General features: G+C 36.6%; 1 protein-coding gene across 3 annotated transcripts in view; it reads left to right on the top strand.

Moving 5' to 3' along the window:
* Window positions 1-14,987, top strand: part of USP25 (ubiquitin specific peptidase 25) — a 90,719-nt gene that overhangs the window by 13,128 nt on the left and 62,604 nt on the right. For 2 of the 3 annotated variants that reach the window (XM_062002528.1, XM_062002512.1), the window contains exons 2-3: window positions 7,003-7,080; window positions 8,506-8,650. In XM_062002528.1, the coding sequence (XP_061858512.1) occupies window positions 7,003-7,080; window positions 8,506-8,650 (223 nt within the window). Of the gene's footprint in view, window positions 1-7,002; window positions 7,081-8,505; window positions 8,651-14,987 lie in introns of those variants that run through there. The other variant, XM_062002521.1, reaches the window with a different exon arrangement.

Raw genomic sequence — 14,987 nt, 5'->3', positions numbered from 1 at the left:
TTGTGCCCACTGGCTTTAAGTTGCTGTAGCTTGTGCATGCTGTTGGATTTTTTTTTTTCCACTGGAGAAAACCAAATGTCTTCATAACATGAACTTTGCATGTTTAGTTGTAATCAGCAAATAGAACCATAGGACAATTGATTTTTGAGACATAGAATCATAGAATGGTAGCGATTGGAAGGAATCTTTAGAGATCATCTAGTCCAACCCCGCTGCTGAAGCAGATAAAAAAGTCCAGGGATGAGTTTCAGTTTCTGTAGCTTGCGAGAAAATGAGACAAAATCCACTAAACACATTCAAGGAATCATGTTTTTCTTGTTTTCTGAATGCTTTCCATGTTATATGTATGTACTTAGTGGTGCCTCTTCCTGCTGCATTATTACTCCAATTCTTTAGCACCCTAAAATGTGCCTAGAAAGATCTGTATAATAAGGTTACGCTTCCCCTTTGCTTTACTCTTCTCCTGCCTGACCCGTCTAAGAAATCTGGCTTTAGAGTCTTGTTCCTTCTCTGTGCTATCCATGTGAATGTGGAATAAAGGATAGAAAACCACTTCTCCTGCCTGTGTATGGAATAGTTTTGAAAGTCTAAGACTTTCCCGCTGTGAACTGACAGTTTCCTTCTCATTGCAGGAGTATTCCCCACATAGGTGATGATTTGGCTCATGTGTAACATTTTTTTTTTTTTAATAATATGTCTATCTGAAGTGGATTTGCCTTATGTTTTAGTGTTAGTAACTACAAACTAAACTCATCAAGCCTCCCTTTAAAAATTGGATTTTAAAAAGTTTAAATGTTAGCTTGAATTGGAATAAATCTAAGTGTTATATGTTGAAAGTGAATGAGACTTTGCTTTTCTTTTTTTGGCCACATATATGAGGCTCAGAGTACTGAGTGTTTACATGAATGCATGCTCTTCATATTGTGTAGAATCCTGAGTACCAAGTCTTGCAATTCATTGAAAAGTCACTTGTTAAAGCATTTTCAATTGAAGTAGTACAGTTTTGTGATTGTTTGTGGAAACTACAGAAATGTGGTGAGAGTATCCTGAGTGATGTCTTATGGTAAATGGAGGTTATATAGGTTAATATGGTTAAGTAGGATCCTTCCTTTTATTTTTCAGGGAGGACTGTATGTATGCAAGTTTCCCTATAAAACTTTAATTTGGTCTAGGCTGTCTTTGGCTGAAAGTTATTGCCATACAATTTGTCCTTTTGCTTCCTTGAAGTAAGTTTGCTCTCAGTCCAGTTGCAGGTGGCTAATTACTCAGTTTGCAGGAGCTGCAAATGCAAGGCCAGTTGTATGAAGTTCAATGAGGCCAAGTGATGGGTCCTGCAGCTGGGCCACAATAACAGCATGCAATGCTACAGACTTGGGGACTTGGACTGGAAAGTTGTCCTGTGGAAAAGGACCTGAAGGTGCAGCTGAACATGAGCCAGCAGTGTGCCTGGATGGCCAAGAAGGCCACTGGCATCCTGACTTGTATCAGAAATAGTGTTACCAGCAGGACCAGGGAAGTGATTGTCCCCACATATTTGACGTTGGTGAGGCTGCACCTCAAATACAATGTTCAGTTTTGAGCCCCTCACCACAAGAGGGACATTTTGGTGCTGGGCATGTCCAGAGATGAGCAATGAGGCTTGTGAAGGGTCTAGAGAACGAGGATTGGCTGAGAGACCTGAAGAAGAGGCTGAGAGGAGATTGCTCTGAACAACTACCTGAAAAGAGGTTGTAGTGAGGTGGTGGTTGGTCTCTTCGTAGTGAATGATAGAACAAGAAGAACTGAGCTCAAATCTTAAAGATCTTTTCTAACCGTAATGATTCTATGATTCACATTAGGTGCTAGGGGAGGCTTGAGTTGGACATTAGCAAGAACTTTTTCACTGAAAGGGTTATTAAGCATTGGAACAGGCTGCCCAGAGAGGTGGTGGAGTCACCATCCCTGGACATATTGAAAAGACGCACAGATGAGGTGCTGAGGGATTTAGTTTAGTTTAGTGATAGACCTGGGAGTGTGAGGTTAGTGGTTGGTCTTAAAGGTCTTTCTCAAGTGTAATGATTCTATGATATGTTTATTCTGTTCATACATATAGGTTAGTATCTTGAAGACAGAGATGGTAATTGCAAAGAAGTGCAGCAAAGCCTTCTGGAGCTGATTCTGTATTTTCACTTTTTCACCTTACTGTCTTCATTGAAGGAGTTAGTTTTTATTTGCCTATTATGAACTTGACCAACAGCTTATTTAGAAAATGGTTAATGTATCTGTGTTGCTGGAAGCCATAATACTCAGCAGTGTATGTGAACCTTTAAACCATTCCTGGGAGATGTGATTAATGTGGCAGAATATGACATTCACAGTAATAATTTAAAGTCTATAGTATGCTCATCCTTTGTTAACTGTTTTTTGGTTTTTTGTTTATTAATGGTTATAACTGTTAACAGCAACTAAATTGGCCTTTTTGTAGAGGATTACAGTCCTGTAATTTCTGAGTGTTCTTATTACAGCAATATCATATGATGAAACTAACTTATTAGCTACTTGTCTGCAAATGGTACTGTTAGCAGGTCTTCTGTAGCTCAGGTTACATTAGAACTGTATTTAATGTAAAATATTTTGTGCAATGTCATGCAGGATTTTGTCCAACAAATAACTCTTGTAAATCAATGTTGCACCAGAAAGTAAGGTAAATGGGTTTTGTTTGTAAGGACTGAGTCAATAACTTCTCAGTATTTGCTTTTTTTCTTGTATCTTTCTTCATCTCTAGTACAAGTATTTATTCCTTGAGAAGGAATGGATTCCTCTAGTTCATTTTCATGATGTACTATTTAAGTGAACTGTGTAGTGAGGGAGTAGGCCCTGTTTTCTCCTGGTAATGGTTGGACCTTCTCATTTATTGCTAAAGAGAAATCTTTGTCTGTGCTTAGAAACTAAAGAGGATGAAAGGCTGAGGGAGCTGGGGCTCTTCAGCTTAGAGAAGAGGAGAAGGAGTGACCTCATTAATGTTTACAAATATGTAAAGGGCAGGTGTCGAGGATGGAGCCAGGCCATTCTCAGTGATGTCCAATGATAGGACAAGAGGCAACAGGTACAAGCTGGAACTTAAGAGGTTCCAAAGAAACATAAGGAAAAACTTCTTCCCTGTAAGGGTGGCGGAGCACTGGAATGGGCTACCCAGATATGTTGTTGAGTCTTCTCTGGAGACATTCAAAACTCACCTGGACGAGTTCCTGTGTAACTTACTCTAGATGGTCCTGCTTTGGCAGGGAAATTGGACTAGATGATCTTTTGAGGTCCTTTCCAACCCTTAAGATTCTGTGATTATTTTATCTTTTAAGTTTTAAAATGCTTGTGTTGCAAATACAAATATTTGGATGTTGCCATGAATAAAGCCAAAGTTTACATGTACATTAAAAGCTAAAGAGAGGAGAAAAGAAACAGATCAGAAGGCAGCATTTCCCCCCCTCAAATTTATCTGCAGAATAATTCAGAATGACTCGATTTATGAGATTTGCCTTGTCTCAAAAAGAAAGTGTAATTTAGCATTTTGCTCTGATTTTGATAAGTTATCAGAGTTTACAGTACTGTCTTGGAACTAATTTGGACAGAGTATCTCTCTAAGCAGATAACAGTGTAGATGCTTTTCTGCTTCACTAGTGCTGGCACAGCTACTGAATATGCTATTGTGTGAGGTTATAAACCAGATAATCCTAATTGTGCATTTCCTGAGAGAAAGGGAGGTATAGCTGAAAAAGGAAAAAGATGGAAATAAGGACATGCATTCCTAATACACAAATTTGGCTTCCATCCAGGAAAATGGGAGAATTTCCTGTTAGTTTAAATCTCCAAAGAGCTGGAAGCCTGGAGAGACATACCGCATATCTCGGGGAGCCAGAGGAAGGGAGAAAGCTGAGAATAGCTCATGCATGAAAGCCCCAGGGAACCTAATTACTGTGTGATATGGTGGGACTGAGGGGTATGAGCAGCTGGATCTGAGTGTCTGGATCTTGGTGAAGCTCTATCATCAGTGGACCATCTCCTTTGTCCAAGGATTTGGGTTACTCTGTAGCAGTTGCACTAGCAGAGTCTGGTGTCATAGTGCAAGTGCTGGAGCATTTTCAGAGTCATGTCAAATGCAACTCAAGCTATGTGGAGTATGTGTGTGTAGGTTAGAAATATATGTGTGCATGTATAAAACATCTGGTGGTGCATTGCAGAGACATGTGGAGTCTTGACTCACTAAAGTGGAGTATCTGGGCTATAGGTAAACTGTAAAATCTGTCATGGTATTTTGCAGAAAGGATGGCAAACAGAAGTGGGTACAGGCAAATAGGATCCAAAAGAACTGAAGTGGATTCCCTAGCACCTGCTACTGTTAGAATTACTTGCTTGGATCTACATTTGAGAAAGATTTTGCTTATTAAATTGAGTTAAAGTACACTGAGTTATAATTTAGAATTTGAACCTCTGCTAATGCAAGGTTGGATAAAATAAGAAATCAGGGAAGAAGAGTCAGGGATGTTGAAAAAAGATGTGAACTTATTTATGTTAGGACTACTAGTTGTGGGTTTTTTCCTTTTCCTTCTGGGAATGGAAGTGTATAATCAATTTTTTAACTTCTGTATGATTTGAAATAACTGAGATTAATGGCAGTTTGTCCATGTTTGCCTGAAAAGCCAGTAATGTATAAACCCGGGTGTTTGTGGCCGAAAGTAGTTCAGCTGTGTTTGAAGTGTTCAGGATAACTGCTAATTTTCCTTTTAATTCTGTCAATTGTAACTAGGACCGTTATGGATTCTGTGTGTCATTCACTTAATTACCAGTTAGAAGTTCTTGGCCTTAAAAAGTGTTTTTTGCTACTTAAATAATCTCTTGATGAGAAAGGAGCATCTTTGGACCTGGGTCTGCTCTGTTAAATGTGTATGCCCTTGGGAAAGGGGCTTCAAACAACAGCTTTACACCAGGATACTGGAATCTAGATATAAACTACAGATGTCTGAGTTTATAAGTCACAGCTGTGCTTGTAAATTAACAGCCAATATTTTGAACTGATAAGAGACTGTTGGTAAACTACGTCTCTTCTGTCTTTTCCCAATCTCTGTGAACAATGAATATCCTCCAGTCAGTCATGAATATCCTTTCTATGTGTTGTATATATTATGAAAGATGCAGAAATCTGTTATAACTTGTTATAATAATTCACAGAGAAACTATTTTTTATTTTATTAACTACCATGTTAGTAGCAAATACAAAAAGAAATTTATTTTGCTGCCATGCACTGCCCTTGAATTACTCCTGCCAGTTTTAATGCTGTTGTAATTACTTTTCCCAGATACTGTATTTCTTTTCTTTGCTCCTTGCCAGACCCAGGGGCAGGAAAGCAATTTTATAGGGGAGACAAGTCCTGCCTTTGTACAGTTCTATGAAGTGCACAGAGTAAACAAACAAGGGATAAGGGATGGGAATAGAGGGGGAATTTGTTTTCCTGCATCACTTTACTTTTCTTGTGCCAATAGCAGGGGTTTTAAAAGAAAATAAGGCAAATTGAATTGTTAGCAGTGTCCCTTAGGATCATAAATGAAGGGAAGATTGTGTATGCAATTCGTAAACATCCTGAACCATACGCCTTCTATTTCAACTTATTAGGGCATGAAGTAGTGCCTGCCAGCTTAATTTACACTGAGGAGTTTGGTGTTCATGCAGCTCTTAATTTCCTCCTCTATACAAAGCTGTGATAGAGAGAAGGGTATTTGAATATTTGATTCCAAATAATTTGTTTTAAAGAGAAGTATTTTAGAAGTAGCCACAAGATAATAATGGTTGGGTTTTTTAGTTGAATTGGGAGAATAACTTGAGAATATTTAATTGTATCTGATAGGAATTTTGTTTTTTGTCTAGCAAACAAAACCCTGTGCTTTACAAAATCTTTTTTATCGATGAGATTATTGTTTTGAGTTCTGGATATGGTGGGCAATAACACAATAAACAACAAAAAAGAAAACGCACTTGCAAATGCCACTAAGCTTTTCTCCTTTTCCCACCTGCCTAAGGAAGAATAGAAATTGTTAGTATGGAACAATGGTCAGTTCTATTGTTATTTTCTGGTTTAATGGTGGAGGGTGGTTTTAATGGTTAACTGAGGTTCAAGGCACTTAGTGCCTGCTTTTTGCTTTTGTGATGCAGCAGGTATCATCAGCAGAAGGAATCATCTCTTGACTCTGAAGAGGAGTGGGTCCAGATTTAAAAAAAAAACCAAAAAAAACCCCAAAGCCTCAAAATTCTAACAAAATGAATATGTAAGAGACCTGGAGCCTTTTAGTTCTTCTCTAACTATAAGTCTTACTTTAAACTCAGTCATGGATGCTGACTGATGTTGTGATTTGGGAGAGTTAGGTTCAGCTGATCTTGGAAGGTGGTTAATATATTCCTAAGGTTTTGATTTAGTCTTGAGAAACTCTTTTTTTTTTTTTTTTTTTTTTCCTGGACATTTTAATAGTATTTCTTTAAAACACCTAAATGACTAGTAAAGATGAAATTTTTGGTTTAGAGATTGGAGTGGCTGGGAATTACATATGTTAAGTAGAAACAGTAGGGCTGAGAGTAATTGGAAGTTGAAGAAATTGGTGGGAGTCCAGTCAACTATTTCCCCTGTTGCCTTTGAAGACCAAGCTATGGAGTTTTATCTGTTTAGGAGGACCAATCGTGGCTTTATATAGGCTTCTTAGACCCATATTGTATAAGCTCACTCACTATCAATTTTATTGTTTTTGAAAAAAAAACCCATATTAAACCCAACCAAGCAAAACCATTACATTAGAGAATTAAAAGTGCTCAAGTTGCAGAAACTGAGACAAACTTGAATAAGGAAGGCTCTAACACCTTTGTGGTGTGTGAAGTTTATACAGAGATACTTCTGATGTTTGTGGAGAAACGTATTGTTGTAAGTAATTGGTTTTGCTCTTGTTTGACTCTTACCTTATTGTGATGATCTGTTTTTGTTTTAGCACCAGCAAACATTTTTAAATCAGCTGAGGGAGATCACTGGTATCAATGACATCCAGGTACTACAACAGGCACTGAAGGTAAGATGGATGTGTCTGACTTGTAACTGAATGTATATATCTTAACTACGTCTGAAAGCTGTAAAATCATAATCTCATCTTCCCTTCCTTCCCTTCTGTTCCCATCTTGAATACTTTTAAGATTTATTTCACGGGAAAAAAACCTAATAGTGATGGCCTATTCCCTTCAGAAGAAAACTCGTTCTGTTTTTGTACTGACATAGATGTTAATCTTCTGTTCAAAAATGAAGTGACAGGAGTGGTATGATTTGCCTTTAACCTTTGACTAAGATGTGTTGAGACACCTTGATGCTGCTACAGCTGGTCAGTTCCTTATGAGTTAAATGTTGTTTTCTTGTCAAGGTGGTTAGGTTTTCTATCATCTACAGTTATGTAGAATGGAGAACTCTCATTGAACATGTAACCCTTTGCTAACTTGCTATTGTTTCACTCCACACTCTCCCCTCCATCCCCCTAACCACTGTAAATTACAGCATGGAAGAGTTCTTTGATGCAAGTAAAGAGTGACGGATCTCTTTGTAGTCTGTTTCCCCAAATATATATGTATGAATAAAATTTTGAAGAAATTGTCTCCCTTGTCTCCCTCAAGCAGAGCTTTTTAGCCATAGTAAATGAGAATGTAAGGAACTTAAATCATATATATAAAATCACACATTTAGGTATAGTAGTTGTTTCAAATTCATCATGAATCCTGTATACAACTGTCCCTCAAAAGCCAGTATTTCTGCTTTAAAAATGAAGTGATACATTTTCAGAATTATTCATCTGGCTGCTGTTGCTTATACTTGTTGAGGAGTTGACCTACACTACCAGACCCTTATTTTTTGAAAACATGACAGGCAAACTTGTTCTGCACTTCAGGGTTGATATCACAGAATCACGGAATAGTAGGAGTTTGAAGAGACCTCTAAAGATCATGTATTCCAACCCACTCTGCTTAAAGCAGGTTCGCCTAGATCAGGTCACACAGGAATGTGTCCAGGCGAGTTTTGAACACATCCAGAGAAGGAGACTCCACACTCTCCTTAGGCAGCCTGTGCCAGGGCTCCATTATCCTCACAGTAAAGAAGTTTTTCCTTAGGTGGAACTTCCTGTGTTCCACCTTTGTCCATTATCCCTTGTCCTATCACTGGACACTACAGAAAAAAGTGTTGCATCATCCTCCTTACAGGAAGATTTTTTTCTGAAAAAATATTTTTCTAGAAGAAATATTATTCTACAGAAGTAAATTTTTGTAAGATTTCAATTTGATTAAAATAGTGAAGTATGCAGAATATGTAATTTGGAAACTTTCTACCCAGTGTTTCACTGAAAATACAGTGCATCATTGATCTTTTTAAGTTGCTTGCACATTGTCCTTAGCTGTAAAGAAAAATTTTAAAAGGATGAGGTATGTCTTAATTCTTGTTTTGTTCATGCTTACAGGACAGCAATGGTAATCTGGAGTTGGCTGTGGCTTTCCTCACTTCAAAGAATGCCAAGGTTCCCCAGCTAGAGGAGGCAACTTACTATCAAACAGCCCTTCCTGGAAACGACAGATACATCAGTGTGGGCAGCCAGGCAGACACCAGTAGGTAGTTTTTTCCTAAGTTTAGATTAAAAGCAAGGAAACTAAAAACTTGCATATGATATGACTGTTAATCTGCTGATGGTTCTTACTTTTTAATTATAATGTATTCTTCTCTTATTTCATTGTGGAGTTTTTTTTTAATTTGACTTTTCATTAAACGTTACCTTTACATGTATATATCGTACTGATCAGGGAATGAATAAAATTGTGGGACTTATTTTGGGGTCATACTGTAGGTAATTAAAGGCAAAAAGTTGAGTACTCTTCCATCAAAATAAAGTAAAATTGGAGAAGAGTCTGTGAATGTCTGTCATAATAAGCTGAGTCTTAATATGTTTAAGAGTAGCTTCTGCTTAGTAGGGGTGACTTTCTCAAAGAGAGAAGCAAGAGATTAGGTATACATTTGTAGTAAGAGAGTAGATATTTTCTATGCAAGTTTAATATTAAAAATACTTAAACAGATTTTTTTTAGTTGATTCAGTGGGTCCCACAACCTATATTTTTCTAAGCCTTGCAGGTTCTACTCCTTTGCATAAATGCATAGTAATTTTTATGCGGGGAGAAAATGTGTTAAATATGTTAAATGTTAAATGTGTTTTGCAAATAAATATGGGAAATTGCACAAAAGAAGTCCAAGGAAGTTATGCAGTGGAATTGATTTATATAGAATCTTGAGTTTCTCCATACGGTACTTATATTCAAACATTCTAAGGAGATGTAGAATATATGTAGTACATCTGTTAAAAGCACAGAATTATTTAGCTTCACCCACAGTAGGGCTTTAACCCTTTTTTTTTTTCACTAATATTGTGGTGGCTATGGTGTCACCATTGTAAAGAAATTTCATTAGACCTCCTTGTTGTCTTTTGTCTCTGGCATCTTGACATAACCCTTTAAAAAACCCTTAAAAACTCTCTTTTTACAGTTAGAGATGAATTTATTCTCAACATTTCAGATCTGAAAACTATATTTTAATTCTTGGTGTTACTAGCAACCCTGTATGAAATGCCCTGAATGTATTACAGGTAGTTGTGTTATCCCACTGCAGAATTCTGGGGAGTGGTTTTGGGCTTTTTTTTTTTTTGTGATAATTTTTGTTTTGTTTTTTTGTTTGTTTGTTTTATTTGTTTGTTTGTTTTGTTTTCCTTCCTTTGGAAAGGTTCTCAGTGTCTATGCTGAGTTGCTGACAATATCCTGCCTTTTAAATTTGACTCCCTTTTGCTATCAAACATAGATACAATCACATGAAGGTAATAACTCACCCTTACTGTTCCTTGCTGCTTAACTACTTCTGTGCATTTGGAACTTCAGTGTTATGAGTCACTGAGCTTCTTGGTCCCACCAAGTTAAGTCATTCAAATTGGGGATGAGAGTGAATTATAGGTCAATATCACAACTCTCTTTTATGACACAGAAAATCTTCAGCAGAGGCTTTTGATTGTACACCTTGCTTAAAAGGTGTACACTCAAGTGTGTTCTGTGTATTTGACTGACTACATTTCTTTGAAGCAGCTGCTTAGTTAAAGGGTAAAACAAAAATGTATATATGTATATCTTAACGGTTGGTTAGCCTGGACTGTGCGCTGACTCTTCTAAAGTGACTGTGGTCATTCAGCTGTTTGAGAGTTGCATCCTCTGTGTTACAAGGTATAAGGAAACTTGATTTATCTTATTAGAAAATGCAGCATTTCAGCAAATACAAAAAGATTAATGAGTTTTGCATAAAATCTACTCCATCTCTAAAAGCAAAGGCTAACTTACACAATCAGTGCTATTCATGATGCTTACATTTTTTCCTGTTCAAAATGGCAAGTGCAAGCACCTGGAAGCATAGCTTTTCCATGTCAAGAGTAATGCATGCATTATCTGATCCCTTTGCAAAGGTGGTGTTACTCTTGTGGTTTTTTTTTCCCCTTGCAGACTGTTAGTGTGCAGAAAGGGCATTAATGAAATATAGAAATGAACACCTTTTAGTCTCAGGTCACTTCAGTGTTCTGCTTGGTAGCATAAATTGTTTTGATTTCTCTAGAAACTTTTTTTCATTTGAAGTAATTCAGCATATTTTTATTTATGGTTGCACAACAGAACTGTTACCTTGCTAAGCTTATATCCATATCCTTCTTACTGTTTGATAAAGCTGCCAAACCCAGGGGTAAAGGAAGAATAAGAATGAAGAAAATACATGTATTTTAAAAGTTGTATTGTCTTCAAATGAAGTATCTGTCAAGACAAATTCTTTCCCTCCCTTCTTTTGAAAGCTCAAAATTCTTTTTCACAAAAACCGAATTATTAGTCTTTGCAATTGCACATTCCACAGCCGAAACAGAAGATTTCAGACCTTTAATAAGGACACAATACAATGTAACTATAAAATGCTATGCACACCAACTTGAAGGTTGTAGACTTCATTACTTTTGGAGACCTGGATTTTTATATGTTCATGTTTTACAGTGTGAGCCTTTACATAGGTTTCAAAAGTCTTTAAGTCAGCCTTTTCCAATGATGTAGACTGAACTGCACCTAAAACCTCCTGAAGTGATGTTTATATAATATTCCTTAAAAAACATGTACTCTCTTAAAAGTTTATAGAGTACTTTGCTTTGCTTCCCTGTCCTTACATTTAGACTCCAAATGTCTTATTCAAATCCCTCTTGCTTCAGATTAAATCCTTCATATTTTGTGCTATCCTCTGTGGAAATTAGAGTGTATTTCATTCCTTTTAGCCCATGGAGGTCTTGTGTTCCTGAACACAGTGTATCTTATGTCCTTTCAGACTTTTCTCAGATCTAGACAGTCCAAACTCTTTCCAAGTCTTTGGATGCATTTCCTATGCCTGTTGTCACTTTTGTTTTTTTCTCTTCTGGACCTTCCCTAATGCCTCTGCCTTTTTCATGAATTGTGGCACTCAAAGAAATAGCCAAGACTGCAGCTCAGTTCTTGGGAAAAATGAACGACTCTGTAAAAGTGCATGTTAGTACTCTGACAATATACCTCAGTGGAACACTCCACATTTTCTTCAATGCTGTGAACTGTAGGTTGAATGTGAATCACCTGTAGTTCCTATATCCTTCTTGGCACCAGTTGTAGTCAGTCGTCATTCTATAGCTGTGCATTTTATTGTTTCTCTGAGTTGAATTTCACACCAGTTTCTTCTGTCACCTTATCTAACTTGAATATTGCTGTGTGTCTTCATGGCATTTCCTTCTGTTTCAGGGATTATTTGTGTCATCTCCATCCATCCAAGTTCCTGGGAGCATCTCCAACTTGGTATGGCAGTGTCTCTGCCTCAAAATGTCAAGAGTCTTGTACCTTGAGGTCCTACTTTCATCTTATAGATTGACTTGTTCCTTTGTTCAGTGACTACCTCTCTCCTTCCTATCCCTGTCGTTGTGAGAATCATCAGTCTAAGGTATTATCATTCTAGGACAGTGTTAGCGCAGCTGAGGAAGTTTCTGGTAAGATAATGGTGGCTAACATTTGCTGGTTCTTTCATCAATAGAGCTGTTTGGCTGAGTAGCTGCTGGGATACCGTGTATTCTTTCTCCATCTGACTTTAACCAAAATTAGCATATTCAGCTAATGAAATTCCTTTAAGTCTTCATGTATAAGTCCAAGACCGTTATGACGTTTAACATCACAGAACAGGCAGGAGAATGTAGGATCTTGCTTAGTTCTGCTTGTAATAAAACTTTTATAGTCTCAACTTTGAATTTGAATCTTGCTACTGGGTTTCCATACTTGGCACCTGTTCATTAAACACATCAGGCCTGCACCTTAATTGCCCATCGCTGAATTCAATTGCCACTTCAGATCTATCCCTCATGCTAAGTTTCCCAGCCTGCTTAAGTCTGAAGTTCCTACTCTCTGACTCCTCTTGGTATAAGTAGCAAGTCAATAACACAGTAATTATTTTAATTATCTTAACAATGACCAATTAAGAACTATTTATTTAAATGATGATAGAAACTTCCAGAGTAAATAGATTGAAAATAAGTTTTTTTTTAGAAAAGAGAGAAGATATATGGGAATAGATAGTGTGCATTTACTATATATACATTAATGTATTTGTCACAGATAAGCTTAAAATTGCCTTGTGGAATCACAAATGATGTCAAGCTCTCTGGATCTTATATACCAGAAGCACACATTATTATATAGTAATGTGAAAAACCAAAAATACATTTCTTAGTAGAACAATTGATTATTTCTGCATGTTAATTTTAGTTGAATAAACATAATGAGTGTACTAAGCCAGACTCTATTCATGAGCAGTTTCTTCCTTCGTAAAGAATTTTTTTGGAAGCAAACTTTTTTGTTTATTTAGTAATCATGGCCTAGTTAAGAATATTTGCATTTTCTAAGGCTATGTGGTACATAGTAAATAACACCTTTGTGAGTGTAAACCAGTGAGAACTAAAGCATTATGTGACCTAAATAAGAAGAGTAGTATAACATCAGTGTATGTAAATTAAAGTCAGGTAACTATAAATTTGGAGAAGCGGCATTATTGTTAATACCCTTATGAAACTCATCCTTCAGCCTATCATAGGAAACTCTTGTGTGTCTGATAAATACTTTGGGTAGAAGTCAGATTTGGGTTTTGATTTTTTTTTTTTTTTTTTTTCCCAAATTCAGACCTTGAACACAGAAATGAGTTAGATAGCAAACTTTGGTAAATCGGTTTCATGAATGAATTCCACTGCTAATTAATGATTGTGAGAGAGAAGACAGAGAGATCGTACTTGTAGAATAACTGAAAGTTGGACATATTTTCACTAAAAAAGTGAAAAATATAAATCCCCACTGAAGATATTTTAAAACAAACAAACAAACAAAAAAACAACATGAATTTCATGCAATATGAATACATTGGTATAATCTATAGCCAATTGACAGGAATGCGGAGTGTACAGAGGAGTTTAGTCCCTGTTCTTCTTCTGTTATGATTTCTATTGAGATCTCCTTATTATCCTGTGATTTAGGATTCAAGTCGTTACGTTAGCTGTTGCAGCTTAATGAATTATTGTGTCAGCTGAGATGCTGAAAAAGACCTTGGACCTGCTCCCAAGTACAGCAAGCATGAGCTAAAATATGTTAGCTTAAATCTCCAAAACATTTTTATTTTACATTTGCTACAAACCAAAAGCTTGCATGGAGTAGGTTACTGTGGATCAGCTGATATTTAGAAGTGTATTTTACTGACATAAATTATGATAAGTAGACCCTTTGTGACATAAATAGATTGCAGCACTCAAACGTGGTGCTAGTATCTGGCAGCAGGTCTTCACTGTATTGTCTTTTGCACAGATGAGGAACAATGTGTACGTGAAAACAATATTTCTAAAGAGTATCCTATATTATCTGCTCCAAAAATATTACATACTGAAGGAAAGTGTTGTATTGATTTACTTATTTGGGGTTTTAATACTGAAGTAATGTAATCATTGGTTATATAAATGGTGACAAACATCTCAGCACATAGGGTGGTGGTGTAGATGGATAAAGATTAAGGAGCTAAGGAAGTGCAAAGAAGTTCAATAATTCTATGGAAGTGTGAGTTTGAATTGATCTTGGTAGATTTTTTTTTTTAAACAATAGGAGCTTTTGCTAACCACATACTTTTCAGCTAGGTTATGAATTCTTTTCTGGAAAATACTCCCCGTATAAAGGATCTTATTTCTAAATTTAACTTTATTCTTCTATAAGAATTTCTTTGCACTTACCTGACTAGAGATTAGCTAAAGGAATATTCACTTCTGTAAATAAGTGATCAGACTAATCCTATACTTCTCCATCAGCATGTGCGACTGCTGGATTGAGGTTTACTCCATCTTCAGTTGTGACTGCTATTAGTACTTTCAGATGAACAGCTTGTCTCCAATAGAGGTGATATGCTTATGTGTGACTACCTGTAAAGGGGCAGAGAACACAACATAAGCACCACATTTTAGAATATAATACATAGTGTGTGGACATGGGATCTTCTCATTGCTGTCAACCTTTCTAACCTTTCTTCTGCTCTCAGGATGTAGAAGAGAGCTGCTTGCATATTTAATATAGATATTTTAGGTATTATTTTAGCCCAAATTACATTGTTCTCAACATGACAACTCATACATCAAAACTCCTCTGTGTAAGGCTTCTGTCGGTTGTTCTTGTAGTTACTTTAATATTTCTGAAGGAGAATTTCAAGCATCTGAGTTGAAATATCTCTACGCTGGAAGATCTGATTTAACTATAAAAGAAATAAGAATAAAATTTTGAAGCACTGTTCTTATGCTCATAGCAGTTTTCCATACTTCCAGATCATGACAGGTTGTCCAGTTTACTTTGCAGG

This window comes from Colius striatus, chromosome 1 (genome assembly GCF_028858725.1).
Source record: "Colius striatus isolate bColStr4 chromosome 1, bColStr4.1.hap1, whole genome shotgun sequence".
NCBI classification, from domain to species: domain Eukaryota; kingdom Metazoa; phylum Chordata; class Aves; order Coliiformes; family Coliidae; genus Colius; species Colius striatus.
The sequence above is the reverse complement of the archived record's forward strand: the minus strand, read 5'-3'. Positions and strand labels throughout refer to the sequence as shown.